This window comes from Lissotriton helveticus, chromosome 11 (assembly GCF_964261635.1).
Source record: "Lissotriton helveticus chromosome 11, aLisHel1.1, whole genome shotgun sequence".
Lineage (NCBI taxonomy): Eukaryota > Metazoa > Chordata > Amphibia > Caudata > Salamandridae > Lissotriton > Lissotriton helveticus.
The window spans coordinates 1,090,521,373-1,090,546,839 of NC_136072.1; the positions used below are offsets into that span (position 1 = coordinate 1,090,521,373).

Consider the following 25,467-nt stretch of genomic DNA (forward strand, 5'->3'; position numbering starts at 1 on the left):
AGAGAGTCAGACCGGGAGCAGCCATCCCAGACCTGAAAAGAGCGGTCCGAGAGGAAAGACTCTAACCAGGCCAGCGCTGTGCCCCCGAGTCCCGCCTTAGCCAGCCGATGGAGCAGGACACGGTTGTCCACCGTATCAAAGGCTGCACTAAGGTCCAGGAGGATCACTGCCACTGATCCCCCCCCGAATCCAAAATGCACCTTGCCTCCTCGATGACAGCGAGGAGGGCGGTGTCCGTGCCCTGGCCAGAGCGAAACCCCGTTTGGGATTGACGCAGCAGATTGTTTGATTCGAGAAACTGGGACAGCTGAGCGTTGACCAGTTTCTCTGCAATTTTGCTGATGCCAGGTAGGAGCGAGATTGGTCTGTAATTCGCTAGGTCTGAAGGGTCTAGTTGGGGCTTTTTTAGCAGGGCCTTGACTACCGCTCCCTTCCAACTAGGAGGGACCAAGCCTTGAGACAGAGAGACATTGATCAGCTCCGTAACTGAAGGAACAATCACCGGGGCGACTGCTTTGAGAAATCTCATGGGTGCGGGATCTAGGGGGGAGCCACTTTTCATTTTGGCCAGGGTCTTTTCGACTTCATCCAGTGTAACTGCTCTAAAGGCGTTAAGAGACGGGCCAGGGATGCTTACTGAGCTAGTGTCAGGTGCGATCGTGTCCCAGCATGTTAGCTGACTGGGCTGTGGAAGTGAGTCCAGGATGGTGGTGATTTTGGATTCAAAGAATTTGGCTAGTTCTTTACTTCTGTCTAGGGTGGTACTGGACAGTGATGGAGGTTCAGGGATCTTTAGGAGTTCTTTTACTATGAGATAAGATTCTCTCGCGGAATTGGTGACATTTTTTATTCTGTCGTCATAGTAGGAGGCTTTAGAGGTTTTCAGAGCAGCTTTGTATGCCCTGACAATCCTCCGGTATGCATCTTTATTGGAATGAAGCCAGTCCTTCCTCCATAGTCGCTCAGCTTTTTTGCACTCCTTGCGGAGGGCTCTAAGTTCCAAGTTAAACCAGGGGGCTGAACCTAACTTACCGCTTTTATCTTTGCGGGTTTTCATGGGGATGATAGGATCAAGTGAGTCGGCGATCCACTTCCTAAAGTTACTGTCAGCTATGACAGGGTTCCTGGTAGGGTTGGGGATTGATGATTCTAGAGCATTGGCCCAGTCCTTGATAGGGAGTCTGGACCATGCCCTATCTCGGGTGTATGTGATGGGCTTAGGAGGCTTCCTGAATTCTCCTGGTAATAAGAGGGGGACCAAAAAATGGTCAGACCAGGGGAGAGGGCATGCGGGTTTGGCCAGGAGGGTATGAACATTAGTGAAGACTGGGTCTAGCAAATGGCCCTTGATATGGGTAGCTCCGGTGTTTGCTAGTTGGAGACCATAGGCACCTCTGCCACAGGGGCGTGGCTGGGATTGGATGAGAAAGCTCGGGGGCAGAGCCATGACTACATCTGAGTCAGAGTGCGGGGTGAGCCACGTTTCTGTTAAAAACAGAATGTCTAGCTCATGGTCATCAAGCAGATGGTTAATGAGCAAGGCATGCATAGGGAGCGACCTACAGTTCAGTTCTGCTAGTTTCAGGCCAGAGTGTATAAGTGGCCCTTGGGTCAGTTGTAGTTTGACCGGAGGGCAGATGGTACAGTTTGTGAAGTTTCCACCTGAGTCATGAACATAGTTACAGTGTGTGCTTTTGGTGGGTCTGAGACTAAGTAAGTCACGTCTTGAGTAACTCACCCTCTTGGTATGCCCGTCTGACAGAGGTTCTGGCCCTAGGCCCAGTCGTGCGCGGACGGGCGCAGACGGGCTTGCCTTAAGCGCACCTTCGTCGCGCAATGGTCGCGCCCGCTGCCCTCGTCCGCTGCGCGTCCGTGGCACATACATAATTTATGCTGCTTCCGGTAAGGAGCGGGGGGGGGGGCGTGGCCTCGAAGGGGGCGTGGCCTCCGGTTTCAGCGCGCGGCGCTGGCGCCAAACAAAGATCTGGGGCGGTCTGACTGCAGCGATAACTCGGCTGCTGTGGACCACAGGGAGTTCCAGAAATCGTAAGTATGTTGTTTAAAAATACAAGGTTTTAAGTAGTGACACAAAGATTAAAAGTACACAAGCACACAGCCTCGCTCCCGGCTTTCCGCCTCAGGAGCACACCACACAGTAGTGCAAATGCTTGTTAGCAAAAGTCATGACAAAGCCAAAAGGTTGTATTACTAGTCGGTAGCTTTGATCGTGAGTGCTTTGCTCCATGCATAGGTGTGATAACCACGTGTTGAATGTGACCCTAACACTGGATATTAAAATTGAGCTACAGCTGGTCTTGTCATCGTCTTCCTGTCTTGGCTTCAGACATACTATGTTGTTAGTTGGACACAGAGAGCAGCAAGATTTTTCGAGACCTGCCTTCCTCTGCGGTTTCACAGTAATAAGCTGCCCCGCCGCCTTTATCTTCCGATTGCTCAGAATGGCAAACTAACAGTGAGGCAAGGAATGTTTTGTGTCAGCACATTAGTCCTGAGCATGGTCCTTTTGGCTTGCTAATGGGACTGAAGTGTCAAATCTTCATCTCGATTGACCTTCTGCACAAGATCTATTTTGAGTACCTTCGATGTGAACAATTTGTCCAACAATGTTTTTGACGTGTGCATATATGTGTGTGTGTGTGTGTGTGTGTGTGTGTGTATATATGTATGTATATATGTATGTATATGTATATATATATATATATGTATGTATGTATATGTATATATATGTATATATATATAGAGAGAGAGAATATGAATGAATACTGGAATATATTTGTTTTCCAGCTGTTGCTACAAACTGGCAGTAGGTTGAAACCACAAAAATAGACTACCTCTTAGAAAAATGTAAACACAATAGTACCCAAATGGGTTTTTGGTACAACTGTTTTTCTTCCCGAAAGCTTACTTCCACAGCATTAAAAACATTTTTTTTTTTTACAAAATAACAATTTAGGTATAGTTTGGCAATTTTCTCAATTACGTCTACGAAAGTCTACAAATCCTGGGTACCTTTGGAATCCCCAGGATGCTGGGAGAAGGGAGACACAAATATAGCGTGCATACCTTTTCTGGAAAAGGTATGAAGATTTATGTGCTAACCACTCCAAACATCCAAGAAAGGGCTTGACACCTACGGATAAAGGCTTAACAGCCAAGAGGACAAGGGAAGTATTTTGTAAGCTACAGAACTGCCCTGTCTGAATAGGTATCCTTTTCATATGTTTTAGTGGAATGGCTGTGTATGCAGCATTACATTTGTCCTGTGTGCCTGCGGCTGTTACGATCTGTAGTCTTCTTGCGTGTTTAGTTAATTTATGTGCATGTTGTGCAGCATCGATCATTTGCTCTGTGAATGTGTCATCATTGGTCTGAAGGTACTTTTGGTGCAGTTCTTTGGGGTGTTTGTTGGCGAAAATGGCACTGCTTTTGTTTAGGTTAATTTGACGTGTTCCATACAGTTAATAAAGGGGGCTTAGTAGCAGCTGCATTATGTAACGCACGTTTCATATTGTCTGGATAATAATACATGTTGTATTGGCTTAGTTGAATGTGTTTGATTTTTTTGTTTTGCATTTAAAAAAGGATGAACATTCGTATATTGTATTATTTATGGTTTATTGAAGTTCCAGTTCTGCATTGTTTATTGTGATGAAAGTGGCAATTAAAATGTTGATGCATAATGTTAGCCTCCGTGTCTTTCATGAAATCCTGTTTCTCTATTCATGCTAATCTGCGAATCGCCATTCTCACTGAATGTGACTTCCTTGTGCGTGCAGATAAACTGCAGAATAGAGTTGTAACATGTTTACAGTGTTTTTTTTATTCTCTTCTCAAATTGTTGACACAGTTGCTCTGTGTTTTTACACGCGACTTGGGAATAGAGCATACTCGCAGTATTAAGCGATGAAATAAACTATATCATGTTCTGCCCTGAGTGTCAGATGCAAGGAGTATCTAACTTTTCCTTCCCAACGAGTACATCATGCCTACTCCAATGAATGAGAAGGAAGCCAGTTTATCGTACACATTTTAGGTAGCCATAATAAAATACTGTTGAGGCATTCTGGTGGCAAAACAATCAACCACAAGGTCGAGTAGCTTGTAAATATCTCCAGAACGCAATTCATGTGTCCTGTTAGTTTTTTTTGTAATACATGCTGTTTTTTATTGGATTAGGAAGACTTGTATAGCAAATGTTACTATGTTTCTTTTAAATTTATTTACCTTTTTTATTTGTTTTATAGTGTAAAAAGAACAACCTTCCGCAGAGGATTGTAAAACAACATTATAATATGCCGTAAACAATATTAAAAGAGAAAAAAACATTTATACACTGAACAGTTCTTACAGACACCCCTTTTAAAACTGTAAAACGTATACAAATATTAATAGTGCGAGGATAGTAGTATGTATGCAAAGGTGGATAATGTAATATGCCTTTTATGACCGGTGAGTGTGGGGAGGAGCTGTAACTCACAAGGAGCAATGCCCCCTGCCACTCATGATGCCCCTCTCCTTCCCCAGCAATGGCAATGGATAGCATGCCTACTCATCGGCATGGATGGTTTATACCAAGGCAGTTTTTCATGTTTATTTATTTTAAGATGCCCTGTGTCCTACACCCAGTACCCCTGCCTGTGGTAATAGCTTGGCGTAACTGTGTCCATTGGGGTTTGGGCATGGCCGGGAGCCACATGCACTGGGCATCGGCACAGGACACAGAACTGGTTTGCGATGCTGTGCCAGCATAAAAAAGGATCAGAGATGCCAGCCTGCCTGCAATGCTGTGTCAACAACAAAGAATCTGCAGACAAAACAGTTTCCATTGGGGCTGTTGTTACCAAACGTGCACATCTTTCTCTTCTTAGACTTGATAACCTATGCCCTTCTAGGCCCAGAATCTTGCCACCGTGCCTCGGCCCAGCCACATTTTATCACAGAAAATAAACTTTTCATAGTTTTCCCCTCTGTGAACGACCTATTAAAATCCCTTTACCACAGGAAGATCCTCTGATGTTGTTGAAATAGAGTAGGACTCCACAGCCTGTTTAACACCCACACTGTACATTCAGTGCTTATTCAACTGTGTCTTCCTTCTAATGAAACAGGACACTCTGTACCCAACTCTAATGCCGTTTCTAAATTCTTTAAATTGCATCTGTTACTATTGCCCAAATAATTGCCGCTCATTTTAGCTTCTTCTGGATTCAAAGTTTGATAAGATATCAACTTGTGACCTGCGGATCTCTCGATCTCTGCAGCGAGCACATAGCCCATTGAGTTATCTTGTCAGCATCTTGCATTTTAAAAATCTCACGTGTCTGTAAATCTGTGATTTTGTCACATTTTTCTAGTTCTGCCTGTGACTTAAGGCGTCTTTCTTATATCAAGTTGACTGTAAACTCCACTGATTCGAAATCGGTGTCAAGAGGTCTGTTTATTATTAATCTTGATATATGGGATGTACTTTGTGTCAGATATACAACAGATGTGCTGAAAGAGGCTCCTTGTTGTATACAATTATCTTTGCGTGTCTGTCTAGCAGAAGATGCTTCTTTGATACTCATTCGTAGAGCTCTGACAATCGCACACATATTTTGATTGAATTGAGACTGGCCCCATGTCTGCCCAACAGACAACCATGGATAAGTGATTACTGTGCGTAATATTTATGGTCCATGTCTGTAAAACTTCAGCCAGAAGGTTCAACTTGTGCAGTCAGTAGCTGTGCCTTCCCGTGTAGCGGGCACAAACTGGGTGGATGATCTGCACTTAGAAGCCTCACAGCATGGTTTTTGTGGAGACCAAAGATGTTATGTTAATGGAGCTTATAAGGCGCACAGTTACCCTGGGGTGTCCTGGCGCTGCGCATGCCTGTTAGGAATCCATGAGCGGGAAAAATTACTGGGTGAAGAGCCACGTTTTCAGCCTCCTTCTAAAAGAGAGAAGATCTGGGGAGTCTCTTAGATAAAGTGGGAGCTCATTCCATGCCTTTGAGGTGCATGCGATGAAGCTTCTACCTCCCCAACTGGCCTTTTTAATCACGGGCGTTACAACTAGTTTGGATCCTTTGGACCGAAGATTTCTGGTGGGAACATACCACTTACGTTTCTGCCTCAAATGGCTAGGGCCAAGTCTGTTGAGGGCTTTGAAGGTCATACAGAGGGCCTTAAAACGAACTCTTGAACTCACAGGAAGCCAATGAAGTTGAGCCAGCTCGTTCTATACCAAGACAAATTTATGAGTGCCTGTGATTAATTGTGCTGCCGCATTTTGGATGATTTGGAGTCTGTTGATGTGCCTCTTTTGAGTGTTTAGCAGAAGACTATTGCAGTAGTCAATTCTTGCCATAATCAGTGCGGTGATCACTGTCCTTAGACTATTTGTCGGTAGAAAGAATGTTATTGTCCTTATTGTCTTGAGGATAAGGAAGCAGGCTGAGACCACCATGCTTACATCATCGCCATACGAGAGCCTCTTGTCCATAATCACCACAAGATTTTTTGCTTTCCTAGTGGGTGATGGGCGTAGGCCTAGCTCGTCAGGCCACCAATCTGGTATCCATATATTGGGATTGTTTCCGAACATAAGGACCTCTGTTTTCCCAGAGTTTAATTTTAGGTAGTTAGCCATCATCCATTCGGAGATGGCCCTCATGCAGTTATGAAAGTGAGCCGCAGTTTCCTTCTCCTGACCATGTGCGATCGAAAGCACAATTTGCGTCTCATCTGCATATGAACTTATTTGAAACCCATGTGATTTAATCAGGGTTGCCAAGGAGAGCACATAAATATTAAATAGCGTTGGGCTTAATGATGAACCCTGAGGTACACCACAGAGAAGGGTAAATGGTTTTGACCTGTGGTTGTCCAGGTCCACTGTTTGTGAGCGCTCTGACAGGAATGAGCGCAATAAGTTCCAGGCCGCTCCTTGAACCCCAAGGCCGCGGACAGGTTCAACAGAACCAGAATGTCTGTTCCTCCTCTGTCCAGCGCCTCCCTCACCTCCTCAGTGGATTGAGTTAGTGCCAACTCTGTATTATGGTCTGCTCTAAATTCATATTGCAAGGGGTCAAGCAGATTATTGTTTGAGAGGTATGCGCTAAGTTGTGTGTTTAAAGCTTTTTCAATAATTTTGGCCGGAAATGCAGAGGGTGTTCCTTGGTCCTGTGGTAAAGATTGTCCTAGGTAAGCTAGTTGAACCAGGCTGTGGATACATTTGAAAACGTGGATGAAAAATTTGGATAGAGCCTGTTTTGGTCTAGATGGAACACATCTGTTGTACGAATGTATCCTTGGTTGACTGAAGTGGTTGGTGGAAAAGAAAATGAGTGGGGAATTTGAGTACCTTGCTATGGTGGAGGGATGTATTGCGGTCAGTAGATTAGAAGTCTTCTACAATAGTCTAGCACCAGTGCATCAATACATTTTCATTGATCTGAGTGGAATGAGAGGGAAAGTGAACAGCTGGCGGTTGGTAAGATGACCCTCTGTGGCTGCCACAGATGGAGAGAAGTTGTAGGAGGCCCACGATGTGCACACGGTAGGCGATTTACCTACGTCAGTGGTTCCCAACGTTTTAGATCCATGACCCATCACTTTTTAGAACAACAAACTTTCATGACCCAGTTTCAACAAACTGGACATGAGGTGGAGCGATTTTATTTTTTATTGTAACTAAAGCGTCATGTGGTAGCACATTGTTGTTTACAGACAGCACACTTTCCAATGAAATGGCCACTAAATTTGCACAGACATACAGTTTTACTCCTAAAACTATATAGCACACAAATGATAATGTGTTAATCGGATTTCTGTGAATATTGATCATCTGTGCATCACAAAGTAAGTGTTTTGAATTGGTTTTATCCTCTTTAAATCTGTTTCCAACACACTTCAGAATTTCAAACAAGTCCTTAATTTTTGCTTTCCTAACTGCTGGATGCATACAGTTCATATCGAGGTTTTTACATTTTGTTTTGTGTTGCAAAAACACTGCATCCTACATAGTCACATAATTCTCTTTAAACACTCCTCTCACTTTGCATTCTGAGAAAGTAAAGTAAACACCAATCCCCATTTAAAAAGAATAAAGCAGCTTGACATTTGACCTATGTCTTTGAATCACCGGCAAATGGGATAGGATAAACACAGAATTTAAAAGCATCCTTATTTTTGCTTGGATTTTCCCAACTCGCCAAATATCAGCCGGCGACCCACCGTTTGGGAAACACTGACCTATGGGATGGAAAACCAGACTGAGGAAAGTTGATGGCTATAGTGCTGGGCAGGAGGTATCTAGTGATCAAATGAAATAAGTCAATAATTTTTTTGGGAGGTAGAAATAAATGATTGTGACCCCCTTTGTATTTGTGGCTGGAATTTCCATGGTGTGACTTTTTTTTTCTTCCATAGAAAACCTATTGTTTTTACGTGAATAAAACAATAGGTATGGCATTGGAAGCAACACAATGGGTCGTAGAAAGTAAATGTTCACTAGTGTTCATCTTGGTACATTCATTATCCTTGTAATGAAGAATGTTACATTGACTTCAAAAAGTCTTCAATTTTTGGGTATATAATATGCCGTATCATGCAGGATTCAGATTTATGTCATTTTGTTTACCGCCGGTTATTTATCCAGTCACTAAGTGGGATCTCGGGGGACCTCCGTAATACTTTGGCATCAACACTAACAATGCCTCCTTTTGTAGTAAACTCCAGCTGTGTGGGTAGCACAAGAGGGGCTTGATGTCCGGTAGTTTTGGTTTTGTTCAGTCCTTGATGTTCTAATGTATTTGGTTGTGGTGTTATTAAAACATGATAGTGAGAGCAACATCCCTGGTTTGAACTAAAGATCAGGAAGTCAAGCAGTTCGGCTGTTGCGGATTCTAGTTAAGTTGTCTCTTGTGTTATGATTTTTATTTTATTATGTCATTCCTCTCCAAATAGCACCAGAGTGCTTTCCAGAACACTAGTTAAAGATATATAAAATAGTATTTGTTATGTGCAATTACACAAGGGTATGTAATGTATTTTGAGGGCATGGGTGGGCGTGTTATGCAACGGTTACATAGAGGAGAAAGGAAGGGGGGGTCCTATGATCTACTGATTGACTTAAAACTAGTTTTGGTCCCTATGTGTTTCAGTATTTGAACTCTCATGGTATCTATCCAGAGGTATCCTGGCTATTGAGTCCTTGCTTTGAAAACATTCATCGTGTTTCAGACATATTTTACATTCTTTTCTTAAAGGTCCCGGTCTAACTGTATGGTTAAAAATATTTTGTGTTTGGGTAAGAAAGGCCCTTTCTAGAGTGTCAATTGCATTTATTAAAACGCTCTCCTTTTAACAAAGCCCGCTTATCACTGAAGAGAATTTCGTCCCAGTTTACAAATATCTGATATATTTAGTCCCTGCACTTATATGTCTTTGCAGGTGTCGAAATCTGGCGTTGCCGTGGCTGTGAGGACACGTCGTCCGGGAGAGTTCCTACGATCAGAATCTTTAATGAGGCCTGGCATGGGCCTTGCTTCTTGCGGTAAGTGAACTTGCTGCGTTGCGGGATGCAAGTTTATCACTTATTGGCATGCAGATCCTGTCTATATGAGTGAGCTAATAAGCACTGACCTGTCAGTCACTATTGCCTTTAAATGATGGCCCATAAGTCCTACTTCCACTCTTGATGCCTGTAAGAAAGAGGGTTCCTCGCTGCTGGCGTCATTGGTGCTATCTGCTGAGTTATACATGTGCTACCTCCAGTTTCATCATGTGACAGACGGAAAGAGCGGGCTGTGACTGAACCTGGTCTTGTATACTTGAGCTGTTCTACTCCCACTGCTACCACTCTGGTGTACTCAACAAGATGAGTGCATTTTTCTTGTTGCTCGAGGAGTCCATCCCTTATTTTTAGATACAGCAAGCAATGATGAGTGAGTGGTCGTAAGCCTTTTTGCTTGACTTGAAGAGTTTATTCCATCTGTGGTAGTAAGATGCTAACATTTTTGGTCCTGCACACTGTTTCCTGTTTTTGGAATGTAATCTGTGTAGCATATGTTCTGAACTGGTATAGAATAATATTGTTTTCTTAACTTATGTATGGATGCGTACCAATGTCGGTCTTGAAAAATCCACAAATGGCTTAGTCTTGTAGGTTGAGTAACTTATTAAAGTTACCAGACTTGAGAGTATCTAAGCTTGGTTTCAGAAAACAAGTGTACATTTCAAACAAAAGTAATTGAATTTGCTAAGCTTATTTCATACTTTATTTTCATCCTGTAGTTCAGTAGTTTTAAGGCAGTTAGTTGTGTAATGGTGCTTGGTAGTGAAGGTTTGGGACTGCCTCTGACTTGATTACGTTTATATATATATATATATATATATATATATATATATAACACTGATGGCTTTTGCCATAACCTAGACAGACTTCGAATAGCCCTACTGTTTTATACAGGAGATTCTGGCATGTGACTTACTTTTCCTAAACCTGGCCATTGCCAATATTTCAGATGTAATGCTGAGATGTCCTTCCTGCATCATAGCTGCCTCTCTTCAGAAACTATATGTACAGTGACTGCAGTGCTCACTTGTACTTTTTTAGGTCTCGCCTGTCGATGCGCATGCGCATCGAGCAAGCGAGACTATAGGGGCTCATCCAGACTTTATCTAACTTGCAAGGAATCGTGGCGATTCCTTGCAGTGCCCGTGACTTTTAAGCTCAATGCGCATGTGCATTGAGCTTAAAAGCGCGTGCACATGCCCCCAGCCGCCTGCCTTGCCTACTCTCTCTCACAGCCTCCCCCAGCTCCGCCCCCTCACTACTTGATTGCACGGCCGCTAGGCCGTGCCTCCCCTACTCTCCTCCCCCCTCCTCCTCTCCTCCCCTGCCTGCCTGCCGCTAGGCCGTGCCTCCCCTACTCTCCTCCCCCCTCCTCCTCCTACTGCCGTGTCGCACCTCTCCCCTCTCCGCCCCCTCCCCTGCCAGCCGTGTTACGGTGAAAGGCTTGTATTCTCTCCCTGCTCGTCATTTCTAGCATGTTTCCGTCCCCACCGCCATATGTTCACCTCCTCTCCCCCCTCTCCATCCGCCCTTCTCATCTCTTTCTGGCCTCACCTCGCACCTTATTTTCTTCAGGACAGTCTGGATGCTTCACAGCTCCTCTGGCCTCCCTGCCCCCTCCCCCCATTTGCTCCCGAGCCGCATTTCTCCGCCCCCCCCTAATCACAGCAATGCCAAGAGCTTGTTGTTTACAGGAATCCTCTCTACAAACCAGCACATTTATTGCAGCCAAAGCAAGTATCTTTACTTTCCAGGAGGTTCGTAATGTTCATGTTTGTAATCGTACTCCTTGCTCTACTGAAAATACTTGACGGCAGAGAGCAAAACAAACTGGACTCCAGGAATTTTACAATTCCTAAAGCGGACTTCATTTACTTATTTATTTAATGCGCTTTTATATAGCGCAAACATTACCCGAAGGTGTCCTTCCCCTCCCTTGTTCCTCCCCTCCTTCCCGCGTGCACCATGCAGTCCTTCCGCGGCTCACTTCTTTCCCCACATTTCTACCTGGGCTGCTTCTAATCCTGTGACCACCCTCTCCACTTTGCTGTCTCTTACTCCACGTGGCCTGTCTCTTTTCACTTGTTCTCTGACTGCCTTTGTCCCAGTGCCTCCTGATGCACACCACCACACACGTCACTCTCTTGACCTCTCTGCGCAGTCTCTCGTGCTCCTTCACTCCTTCCGCTATGCCACTTCCCCTCACCATTCCATTGCACCTACTCCTCTACCCCCCCCCCGCCCCCAATCTCTGGCTACGCCTCACTTCTTCCACATCATTATTTCCCCAGCCCTCCCTTTGCTCCCTCTCACCATCTGTAAGCATCTTCAGGTGCATTCTTTGCATGCCCTGTCCTCACTCTCCTCGTGTACCCTCTAGAGCAGCACTCTCTTTTATAATGTTCTCTCATCCATTTTCTTCACATCACTTCTCTTTGCCTCCCATTTCTTACAATATTCCACCCTAGAGTCCTCACCCGTCACTCTTTCTTTCCTACCCTTCTTACGCATCCACATTTCATTCTTGTCTCTCTTCCCTCTGCTTCTCCTTTCTCTTCTCCCCTCCACTATTCCCTCAGAATCTTTTTCCCTCCTCCTTCCTATGCTCGCTCCCTCACCCTTCTCCCGCCCTCCATGCCCTTCACTTCTCCAGCCTCCTTCCCATCCTCTCATCCTTATCTCATTGTTTTCGTCCCCTCCGCCATCGTCTCTTCTGTATCTCGTTATCTTCTCCACTCTTGCCTCATTTTCTTTATTTTCTCTCCCTATGCTTATCCGTCCTCATCTCCTTCTGTTCTCCCCACCCCTCTTTCTCATCTTACGATGTTCTTTCCTCGCCTTGCAGCGTCCTACTTCCCCTCTTCCTGCGTAAACCCCTTCTCTTCCCCACATCTGTTTTATTCTCTCCCTGCTCGTCATTTCTAGCATGTTTCCGTTCCCACCGCCATATGTTCACCTCCTCTCTCCCCTCTCCATCCGCCATTCTCATCTCTTTCTGGCCTCACCTCGACCTCGCACCTTATTTTCTTCAGGACAGTCTGGATGCTTCACAGCTCCTCTGGCCTCCCTGCCCCCTCCCCCCTGATCTCTTTCTTGCTCCTCTCCTCTCCAGCCTCCTTTTCCTCTATAGTCTCTTTCCACTCCCATCTCTTTTGAGTCTGTCTCTTCCACCTACATCCTCGCCCTTATCTCATCCACCCTCCTTTCACCACCTTCCATCCTTTTCTCCTGGTCCTTCTATCCAACTCTTTATCCTCTCACCCCCATCTCTTTCCTGCCCACTCCCCATGCTTCTCCATTTCTTCTATTTTTTGTGCCTTCTTCTCCTCTGATTGTACTCGTTTTTCGTGCCTTCTGCTCCTCTGAAGGCACTCATTTTCTTGCCTTCTGCTCCCCTGATTGCACTCGTTTTTTTCTTGCCTTCGGCTCCCCCACTCCATCCATCCATCCATCCATCCCCCCCACTCCATCCATCCATCCCCCCCATTTCATCCACCCCCCACTCCATCCATCCCACTCCACCCATCCATCCCACTCCATCCATCCACCCCCCACTCCATCCATCATCCATCCATCCCCCCACTCCATCCATCCATCCCCCCACTCTATCCATCCATCCCCCCACTCTATCCATCCATCCATCCATCCATCCCCCCACTCCATCCATCCATCCCCCCACTCCACTCTATCCATCCATCCCCCCACTCTATCCATCCATCCATCCATCCATCCCCCCACTCCATCCATCCATCCCCCCACTCCATCTATCCATCCCACTCCATCCATCCATCCCCCACTCCATCCATCCATCCACCCCCCCCACTCCATCCATCCATCCACCCCCCCACTCCATCCATCCATCCATCCCCCCACTCCATCCATCCATCCATCCCCCCACTCCAACCATCCATCATCCATCCCACTCCATCCATCCATCCATCCATCCATCCCACTCCATCCATCCATCCCACTCCACCCATCCATCCATCCCACTCTATCCATCCATCTATCCACCCCACTCCATCCATCCATCCATCCCCCCAATCCATCCATCCATCCATCCCCCCACTCCATCCATCCATCCCCCCACTCCATCCATCCATCTCACTCCATCCATCCATCCCCCCACTCCATCCATCCATCCATCCATCCCACCCCATCCATCCATCCACCCCACTCCATCCATCCATCCATCCCACTCCATCCATCCATCCCCCCACTCCATCCATCCATCTCACTCCATCCATCCATCCATCCCCCCACTCCATCCATCCATCCATCCATCCCCCCACTCCATCCATCCATACCCCCACTCCATCCATCCATCCCCCCACTCCATCCATCCATCCCCCCACTCCATCCATCCATCCCCCGACTCCATCCATCCCTCGACTCCATCCATCCCTCCCCGCCCCACACTCCATCCCTCCCCCGCCCCACACTCCATCCCTCCCCCGCCCCACACTCCATCCCTCCCCCGCCCCACACCCCATCCCTCCCCCGCCCCACACTCCATCCCTCCCCCGCCCCACACTCCATCCCTCCCCCGCCCCACACTCCTTCCCTCCCCCGCCCCACACTGCATCCCTCGCCCACACTCCATCCCTCACCCACTATGCGCTACCACAGCATCACTGAACGCCACAGCATCACTCGTCGCCGCCACAACATCATTCAGAGCCACCACAGCATCAATCTGTGCAACCATTCAACAACAACTGATTCAAATATGTTCTCTCAATGTTTCAAACTTTATTACAAATGTCACAAAAAAATGTTAATATTTCACTTCTGTTCTTGTATTTTCATCACAATAAAATACACTAAACATAATCTTCCAAAAAGTTATTTGCAAAAGTTTAAGCTATTGCAATTAGAAATGACAATAACTTTTATTTAAGTATTAAATATTGGAAAAAATACAACCCATTGTTATTTTTAATATTAATACATCTAAGTCATGTAAATACAACACATATTGCATTACAAATGCTATAGGTGTCACGTTTGCAAAAGTTAACACTATTGGCATTGTAAATGACAAAGTTATTAATTTCGTTATTTTCAAAACAAAAACATAAATAAAAAATTTGTCATTTACAATACTAATACCCCTAACTTTACTAATGCGAGCCCTATTGCATTGCAAACGTATTATTTATAACATTTTTAAAAGATTGTGATTTGTCAGATCAATACATGTAAGACAGGGGAAAACTAAACATGTACCTTTACTAATGCCATAGATGTAACATTTGCTAAATGTATAGCTATTGGCATTTCAAATAACAAAATTAATACTTTTATAATTTGTAAAACATAAACAAAAATTAAAAAATATTTACATTTACCACACCAAAATCGTAAACTTTTCTATTGCGAGACCTATTGCATTTTCAATGCTTGTTTATCATATAGGCTTCAGAGTCTGGGCTTGCGAAGTTCTTGGTCTAGTTTATTATTCATAAAGCACAACTGGGGAGACTGAGGTACACTTCAAGGCGTATATACAAATGACAACAAAGCATACAATAATAGTTCACTACGTTCTTAATACAAATAAGTATATATATATATATATATATATATATATATATTACAATCTATATATGCCGACACCTAAAGTTTAAAACACCATGGCCTATTAGAAATCCAGAATTTAACAAGAGGAGGGAGAGAGAGAGTCAGTGGATTCGGCCTCCCTAGTTATATGAATAAACAAAGTGGAATCCACTCAGAGTGGTGGTGATCCCTAACAAGAGGGGGAACACACAGTGTTGTTTAAATGCCCCTCACACACCAACAGGCCCCTTGGTGTCATGCTTCATCATCGGGGCCTTCGCACCCCTCTACGGGTTGCGGCGTGCTACGACTAGCGGGTACGCAGGAGCACTCGAAAGTGAACTATGTGAGGGGGTGTGTTGCTAAAGTGTGAGTGAGGTGAGGTGAAACAGTGGTTTAAAAAAAAGATACCTGGCGCGTGGGTGAAACAAATTTATTAAATCCCCGGCTGGTATTGTGGCTCACTGGTTAGAGGCGGCAGACCTGAGAGCAGAGGACGGCCCGGGACCAGGGTTTGATTCCCGGCGCGGCAGGTTTCTGGACCAGGGTCAGCGGACTCGATAATTCTCTCGCCTCGGTGCCCACTCTGATCAGCGATCACACTCGGCAACTCTGGGCATTAGCTTGCCTCATCTTCACTAACAGCCCCACCAGACCGCCGGGGATGCCTGGTCTCACCCTGGAGATACCCATTAAGGGACCATCTCTCAGGGAAGCCAGGAAGGGTTTCGCAGCGGTCGAAGCGCCTTGGGACCCTACGGGTAAGTAGTGCGCTATATAAATGCCTATACATACATACATACATACATATTGTTAAAAAAGTGCAAGGCGTGGTTATAAAAATACAGATTAGGGTATTACAACCACTGTGAAAAGTGTCAACATGTTTCGGAGCTCAGAGGCTCCTTCTTCAGGACAAGGATAGCACTTACCCTCCCCTTACTCACATGTAAATGTAAAAGTGTAAAAAATAATTACAACAATGTGTAATGTACCTAACAATGTTATATATGTAGGTGGATGAAAACTTAAAGTTTTCAAACATAAGACCTCATGAGCCTGTGCGTATTATTGGGGAATCCTTCCTTTCTGTTCAGATAATGACGGTTACTGCAATGGCTAGTCGCCTGCCTTCCCTCAACGCGGCTCCGATGAAGTTCAGAGTCTGGGCTTGCGAAGTTCTTGGTCTAGTTTATTATTCATAAAGCACAACTGGGGAGACTGAGGTACACTTCAAGGCGTATATACAAATGACAACAAAGCATACAATAATAGTTCACTACGTTCTTTATACAAATAAGTATATATATATATATATATATATATATATATATATATTACAATCTATATATGCCGACACCTAAAGTTTAAAACACCATGGCCTATTAGAAATCCGACCTTCTCTCACAGCCATCATTCTTATCAACCAAGCTCAATTTTCATTTAAATAAAAGCGGGACGTCAGTCTAATTTGAAAGCGAGTGGAAATAGAAATGTCTTAAACTTAAGGGGATTTCAGATGTTGCCCAGTGGTTTTAAGGTACCTACATTCCAATTCTTCACTTGAGTACCTTGCCTCCAGCAGCTTGAGATTGTTGCAGGTGTGGTGGCATCACATGTAAGTCGGATTTATGACTTCGTCTGGAAGTCTGGTTTGTGACAAGATCTGCTAGATACGTAGACACAGGAGCCTTGATTAGTTTCACATCATGCACAGAAACGTGAAGGGAATCTGATTGGAGATTGGCAGCCAGGACAGATGCAGAAGGTCTTTGAAGTGGTCTGACTCTTTCAAACCAAACATAGCCATCCGGAAATATAGTGTCATCGCAGTGGGCATATCCAAAGTTTGCTTTGCAAAAATGTCATCCGGGTACGAGAGAGTGTACAGAAATAGTAGTGACCTGATTTCACCACTAGCATATCCTATGATTCAATAGAGGCTACTGTCAAAAATAACATTCCTAAAAGATTCAAACCGAAGTTTGTGCAAAGCCCTTTATATCAAGCTAAGCTAAAGGTAGCGTTGAGGGGCCTACACGGTGAAGGAGCAGGCCTTTGATCTTGTTGACATTTAGGTGAAGCAGTTGTTGCACACCCATCAGTGGACCTTCTTCAAACAAACTGACCCCTGAACAGAGTCCAGGGTACGCCTCTGGCGATCAAGCAGGATCTTAATGTAATCTGCACAAAGCAGACACTGAAGACCATAACCCTGAGTCATGTTAGCCTTCTTGAATAGATGACCCCTGTCTGAAACCACAAGTCACTGGAAAAACAGGAGAAAACCTGTCGAGCACATTTTGTGTTCTGCCTGAAAGAAGCAATTTAATCCTTTTTGTAATTTCAACATCTTATCCAGATGATCAGGGTGACACATGTAGCCCACTGTATTAAAACCTGTGGATAGGACAAAAATAACCAACACAACAGACCTGCCTCATTGATAAAGCACTGTCTTATCCACCACAACACTATCAATATCCCTGAAAGAGCAGAAGCCAGGCTTGACGGTCTAATAGTAACAAGTTAGTCCCAATGACTTTGCAGATAACAGAGAACCTCTGTCTCTAATTTTAAGGATGAAAGGTAATTGGGGTATAGATCCAAAGTTTTGTGGCTTTTATAGAATCCAGGTGACTATTTTTTATTTAAAACAAAGGCAATAAAATCGCCTGCTAATGGCAATGTCCCTTCTGAAAGAGGCATTAAAAATCATGCTCAAAACTTCTGACAAGATCAGTGGTAATGTAGGTCTAGGCCGAAGCCTGCCTCCTTTCAGACAGCAGTAAACCGGTAGAGTCTGGTACAAGGGGCCTCTAGCTTATGCAGGGTGAATAGCGGATGCAAAATCCTCTTGAGCCATTTCGGTACGACTTTCACAGCTCTTTTAATTGTTGCATAACTCTTAGCTTGGAGTTATGGATTTAATCCTGAAGTTAAAGTAATTAATTATTTATAGATACTAGCTCTTGTTTCAACCTTTTAAAATCCTGCTATTATTTATTATAATGCCTTTTTTGCATTAAAAATCATTGTGTTGTGTGATGTATGATGTTTCTTACTTGAGTATCCAGAAGTGGTTTCTTCTATTGCTTTCTACAGTTGAGGTCATACAGGAAGAGCACATGGATATAAATTGTCATACCTTTTTGTGGTTAACATCTTTTTACAATATAGATTCATCCAAGACTAACCAAGATACAAGCCTATCAATCAATCAGGGGTTTATATAGCACACTACTCACCCGTGAGGGTCTCAAGGCGCTAGACCACAGTCGATTTAATATACTTGTATAGTATCAGGTTGGCAGGGCTGGACTGGCCGTGCGGGGCATCAGGTGTTTCCCCGGGAGGCTGGAAGGATGGGGGCCGGTTTTGCATTGGTGAGTGCTGGTTTTGCAATGGTGAGGGCGGGTTTGTAACGGTGCCAGTAATTACTTTACCAGGGGCTGGTCTTAGAAAATTGCCAGGGCTGCTTTGGGTTCCCAGTTCGGTCCTGTTGGTTGCATATTTTAGTACACTCTTAACCAAATACATAAGTGGGGGAATCACAAACTTCGCAACACGTAGGCTCAGTGTATTATGAGTTTTATTACTCAGCTGAAAATTCACAGAAAAAATGCTTTTGCAGGGAAACTATGGTCAGATTAGAAGCTATGTGATTGATTGCCACTACCTGGTTGGTAAGGAAGGGAAGCAATTTGCCATGCGATAAAATAGAAATTATATTATCAGCAAACTGAGTCATGGAAGTTACAATTGGGGGTGGGGTCGCACACTACTCACACACCAGCAGTATCGCCCCTAAGGACTGTGGTCAATGTAGTTACGTGTTCCGCGATGCATCTTCTTTCAATTATCTGCTATCTTCGCCATCCCTGGACACGTGTTTCCGGGGTATCACCCCTCGTCAGCAGGGATAGGCCGTGTTCTGGGGTTGCCGGTGGCTGCCAAATATCTGCCAGGTTTAGTACCACTCAGGTGCGGGGTCCCAGGCTCGTCAGCCAACTGCTCGAGGGAGCTTTAACATTACAATTGGGGGTGGGGTCGCACACTACTCGCACACCAGCGGTATCGCCCCTAAGGACTGTGGTCAATGTAGTTACTGGTTCCGCGATGCATCTTCTTTCGATTATCTGCTATCTTCGCCATCCCTGGACACGTGTTTCGGGGTATCACCCCATGTCAGCAGGGATAGGCCGTGTTCTGGGGTTGCCGGTGGCTGCCAAATATCTGCCAGGTTTAGTACCACTCAGGCGCGCAGGTGCGGGGTCCCAGGCTCGTCAGCCAACTGCTCGAGGGAGCTTTAACATTACAATTGGGGGTGGGGTCGCACACTACTCACACACCAGCGGTATCGCCCCTAAGGACTGTGGTCAATGTAGTTACGTGTTCCGCGATGCATCTTCTTTTGATTATCTGCTATCTTCGCCATCCCTGGACACGTGTTTCGGGGTATCACCCCTCAGCAGGGATAGGCCGTGTTCTGGGGTTGCCGGTGGCTGTCAAATATCTGCCAGGTTTAGTACCACTCAGGCGCCTGGGACCCCGCACCTGCGCGCCTGAGTGGTACTAAACCTGGCAGATATTTGGCAGCCATCGGCAACCCCAGAACACGGCCTATCCCTGCTGACGAGGGGTGATACCCCGAAACACGTGTCCAGGGATGGCAAAGATAGCAGATAATCGAAAGAAGATGCATCGCGGAAACGTAACTACATTGACCACAGTCCTTAGGGGCGATACCGCTGGTGTGTGAGTAATGTGCGACCCCACCCCCAATTGTGAGTCATGGAAGTGTTGTCAAAATATACCTAGGTGTTACTAAAATTATGCAGAAGTATCTTTGAGCATTGCATTTTTAGGCTTGTATCCCTGGTCTGATGTGATTCCTTACCAGCACTTCACTCGTCTATTTGGCTCAAAAGGGGTCTCTATCTGCTGAATTCCCACAGCTGCTAAGAGTCACTCTCACTGGAAAAGGGCTAGATGTCTGTGTGTTCAGGGTCCCAACTAAGCTTTCTTTCTACTCTGAAGGTGGCCTTTGTCTTCAAAGGTATTCCACAATACTTCTTGTCTAGGTTTCAGCATGGGCGGATATTCTTGTACTGTTTATATGCTGCTGGATGTATAACTACTGTATCATATGAGTTAAACGATTATATAATGTTTTGATATTCCAAGATTGAGCAAAGTGCTTTTGGGTATTTTCCAAGGGATTGATGTGGGAGTCTTTTATTATTGGGAAACCGCTATTTTTAATCATGGGAATAGTCCCACACGTGCACCACAGGCCTTTGGTTGATCGTCTGATGTGGCGCTTAGAAGGTTCAAATAAAAAAGAAAGTTCTATTGCACCCACAATGATTTTTTGAATTTATTATTTCATATCTTATAAAGCGATTCTCATGAATATCTTGCTACATCTCTGAGATGTATAACATGGCATCATTGATTTGTTTCTCCAAACTCAAACCTTACTCTTAGATCATAGTGGTCTTTTCCATAAAACCGTCTCTTGATCTGCACAAGTCAATAAGCCCTGTGTGTTAAATTATTTTTAAGTGCCTCCGGTAAGTGGCAGATATGGTTATATGGGCACCTGGAGAAGAGATGCGTGTCCAAGATTAATTTTTTTATTTAATATCTTTTTATTGGTTTTATAACTTCATTACACAAACATATACCTGATATACAGCAGGTAACATGAAGTCTCGATTCCAAGCCACATGTCATTACATCTTTTACAGTCTTGTAGCAGCCACATGGAATCATATAATGGATTACCCATCTGACTAATTGGACAGCCATTGGCCCCATATTTTCTGCTATTTGGCCTTCCAGCGCCTCCATTTGTATACCATCCATTCCGCAGCTGTGCACGAGTCCATAACTCCATATCAGTCTTTCACTTTAGGGGGACTCTCTCTTTGCCAACAGCTCGCCATGTCTCTCTTTGCAACCAGGAAGCTGACCTCCGTCAGTGTTCTTTGTTCCCTTGTGTTTACCCAACCTCCCAGAATCACCATCTTGAGGTCAGGGATGGGCAAGATACTTATGCACTCCACCAGAGAATAGTATACCTTCTGCCAGTATCCCTGAATGACGGGGCATTACTAGATAAGGTGATAGAAGGTTCCTTTACCCCATTTATAGTGAGTACAAAGTGGACTGTTCCCCCTGACCATTTTCCAAACCCTTTCTGAGCTGAAATATGTTGTATGAAAATAATAGAACTGAATAATTGATTTTCCAAGAACTTAAGATCGGTAGGTAACACCCGACTCATGAATCCAAGACCAGTGATGTGATTGGGGAAGCATTTTCAGCCTCCAATAAAGACATCTCCAGGGCAGGCTCAAAACTTATTGCGGCATTACTCTACGCAGAGGACAGTGCTGTTTACAAGACTGCCTAAGGTCTTCAAAATCTTTTAAAGATTTTATGGACTCTCTAGATCTTGCAACCAATTTCTCCAAATCTCACACTTTGACGATCGATATCCAGAGGCATACTGGTCGTAAGTTCTTCTGCAGGGGGTAGAACTTACCAAACTTTCAACTTTCCCCTATCTGGGTTTGCTGTCCTGACGACAGAGGGTCGTGGGTTGCGCAAAGAGCACCTCACAAGAACATCCATTCAAGTACAGTGGGGGCAAGTATGGACTTCACAAAGAGACTAGGGGCTAACCCTGTATCCGCCCTAATAAAGGTTTATAGAGATAAATGTATTCCCATGGCCACTTATGGATGCGTTGTGTGGGGGTATAAGGATGTAAGAGACATACAGGTAGCGGAGAACATATTTTTGCGCAGGCTCCTTGCTGTCCACTCCTGCACCCCTTCCTTCATGATGCATGAGGAGCTTGGCTTGGGTTATATTTCAGATCATATTGCAGCCGTACCGATCGTGCGCTGGCTGAGAATCTGGTCAAGTCCAGCTTCCACTTTAAATCAACATATCTTAGTGGACTGTACTGCACTGGAGGAGCCCTTGCGTATCTCTTGGTTAAGGCATGTCATGGAGCAGCTGAGGAGGCTAAGCTGTCCTGATTTGTTTACGAACCCCAGACCATTATGTCCTAGTTTCATGAGGAACATCAAACACTTGTTTACGGCCAGGCAGTTGTGGGGGAAAGGGAGGGCAGGGAACTTGCTAAGCCCTCGGTGAGAAAATGTATAACACTGAGCTTAAGCTCGCAGGAGCAGTCTTATCTGTCACTTGTTAACAGTGTTCACCATTGCTTCCTGTTAACCAGATTCAGATTACATTTGATACACTGGTTATTAGCCTATTAGCCTAACCTAAAGGATTTCCAAAGCTAGGTGCCCTAAAGCCATGTCCTTGTAACAATTTTTCAGAGCACTTTGCACTTTACATTTTTAGGTCGAGCCTGGGCAGTGCATGCGTCTGCAAGGCATGCTGTTTTGAGAGTAGGCATAGAAGCTCCGCCCATTTCACACCCATCTTTTCAGTTGTCTCCTGTTACTGTCCTTGCGAAATCGTTGCTTTTCCATTTGTAAATAGCCTTAATGGTTCCTCCTTGGTACCGCCTTGTCTGTATTTGTAACGTCCCATAACGACTGGACTTTTTAATTGTCGTTACACTTTCTCCTTTCTAGGTCGGTGAGCACTATTTTCTTTAAGGATCTTCCCCTATTCCACCTACGACATCGCAGCATGCTGCATGCTTTTAGTAATGTATTTATTTAAAATACAGCGTGGTCTGCTTTAAATAGAGCGGCCATGCTTATTTAATTTACGGTGCGGTCCGCTTTCACTTTAGTGGCTGCGCTTATTTAATTATTCATTTTACAACGCGGGCTGCTTTCACATTAGCGGCTGCACTTATTTATTTATTTAATTTACAGCGCGGGCCACTTTCATTTTAGCGGCCCCATTACAGAAGCTTTCTAAAAGTTTTTTTTTCCACTTTGGTTGCATGCGCCCCCATACGCGCTTTCACTTTAATGTTGGCCGCACCCCTTTCTTTAGACGCTGCTCACTGTTTCCTCAATACGGTAGCAGCATCTAAAGAAAGGGGCACGGACACCACTAAAGTGATCTTGCATTTGCGAGAGTTTGAGCTATTGGCATTAAAAATAACAATGCTTTTGATCAGGGGTGTAACACAGACCCCTGCAGCCCCAGTGGTGCGGGGCAATCTCTAGGGGGCCCCCTCAGCACAGCACTCTGGCCGGAGAGCGCCTGATTCAGCTTGAAGGGGGCCCGTCCACGTACCTTGCAGGGAGGCCCCATCAAGTTTCGTTACGCCTGTGCCTTTTATATGTGTTGCTTTTAAAAGCACATAAATAAAAGGCTTTGTCATTTACAATGCCAATAGCTTAAACACTCACAATTGCGAGACCCATAGCATGCTTATTCTGTAAATTCTATGGCACCCTGCGACAAAATGTATCCTTCTGCTACTAAGAAATGGTCAATTTGTCCAAGTAAGGCCTGCACTATTGTACTTACAAAGGCTTTCCTCTCCCATAGTTTCATGGTTTACTTTGGGGTCTCAAGGTTTTTTCAGAACCCTAAATCTCAGGAAGAAGCTCTGCAAGGACCAGAAGGCTTGAATTTGGTTTGAGCCTTATGGGCAATATCAGTGTTTATTCTACTGTGGTATACTTTACAGACTGAATTTGATGTCTCTTGATCCTGTAAATGCACTGATGCACTTGCTCTTTATAGGCCCAATTCTTTACCCCCGAATATGCGCTTTGTATTCCTTCTTTTTAACATTGAGTCTCAATCTGCCCATTTGCACAAACTGTCTTAGATGATTGTATTCATGTTATTTGGATGTGCTTATGCACTCATGATTTCTTTTAAGCTCTATGTAATTATATGTGTCTTTTGGTACATATGTTTTAAGTCACATGCTTTTATGGCCTTCATTGGCGGAATAAAGAATCTTTGACTGACACTGATGTGATTGCATCTCATTTCTACATTTGGCTTGCTTTTCCTGTCTGGTAAGAACCTAATGTTTTTAATTGAAGACCTGACACTAGCAAGACTAGCACAAATTTTGAATAAAATCCAAGGTACTAACTTTAAGATCTAGAAGGGAAGGCCTCTGTCGCCCAGTTTTGACAGAGATTGATTACAGCTGCCATGATTACTGCTGCCATGCTGTACCTCTCTCTAATGTCTGCTGCAGTCATATAGCACTGACTCCGAGACCTAGGTCTAATATGACCGATGAACATCTGGATTTGAACAGGTCTCTGAGTTCACAGTTGCTGTGCCCATTGACTCCCCTAGATGTATTCTTCTACCTCAAGAAGTCAACTACAGCATATTGAGATGGTGCTAAGTGGGGCAGATGTAAGCAAATATTTCTTTGAGCTTCACGGACTCCTTCATTGCTGCAGCCATTCCCGAACACTCAGCATGACTCTAGAGTAGCCAGCGTGTCCAGGTTTAAGGTTTGGCATTCATAAAACACCTGCTGAGGACGTCCCTACCTGAGTGCCTTGTGCCCATAAGGCCAATTCTCTAAATAACCACAAAGTGAGTAGGTGTATCTCCTTATGGACACAGCCAGACTCCAGCCCCGCCCAGGAAGCTTGGGTGAGATAACTTGAATGTCATGGGAACTTAGATGAAAGAGGTTTGCCTCAGCATCTTTATGCCACATACATTTGAAAATGCCCAATTCCATAATGTGCTTCATTTTTTTTTTTTGTTTTTGTTTTTGAAGACGTTTATTAATGCTCAAGGGTGCATCACACATAGCAAAGCCTACAACCCTGCGGGCCGGCTGCAATGGAACTGTAAATCGTGAGGGTGCAATTCTGCATATGAGGGCGTATCATTGCGCCCCATTTGTCCCCGGTACAGTAGGTCATAAACAGTATAGTCACATTGCCAGAAATCAAGAAAAGAATAGGTCCATAAATGACGTCTTATTTTTCAGTTTTTCTAGAACTAAGCCATGAATACAGCAAACTAAACGAAACAGTTCGTATCGGCATGTTCCAACTTTCCTATCGTGACTTCCCCACATCAAGTCCGTCCCAGTCGCACGGTGTAGATAGGAGACACCCCTGAACAGTGTGGTATGTGCCGATGATGTTACAATACGGCAGGGGGTCAGTGGTGTACATGTGCAAGTGTCCTCGGACCTAAAGTGGGACAGCTCTTTTGGGGCCATGGTATTTCGCCGGTCGCCGGCCTGATTAACGGAGCATGTAGCAGTCAGGTGTAGTGGCCTCGCTGTCGGTGTATCAAGCGGCGTCTACGCCTGTAGTCGCCACCTGGGGCGCCGTTGACGGTGTCTACCCACCGTAACATGGGGGGTTGGGAAGG

At 44.8% G+C, this 25,467-nt stretch overlaps 1 protein-coding gene across 1 annotated transcript in view; it reads left to right on the top strand.

Annotated features, from left to right (window-relative positions):
- The window catches only part of LIMK2 (LIM domain kinase 2), a 313,781-nt gene that overhangs the window by 15,007 nt on the left and 273,307 nt on the right, over positions 1–25,467 (top strand). Inside the window, exon 2 of the mRNA XM_078667709.1 lies at positions 9,459–9,561. Within this exon, the coding sequence (XP_078523835.1) occupies positions 9,459–9,561 (103 nt within the window). The remainder of the gene's footprint in view (positions 1–9,458; positions 9,562–25,467) is intronic.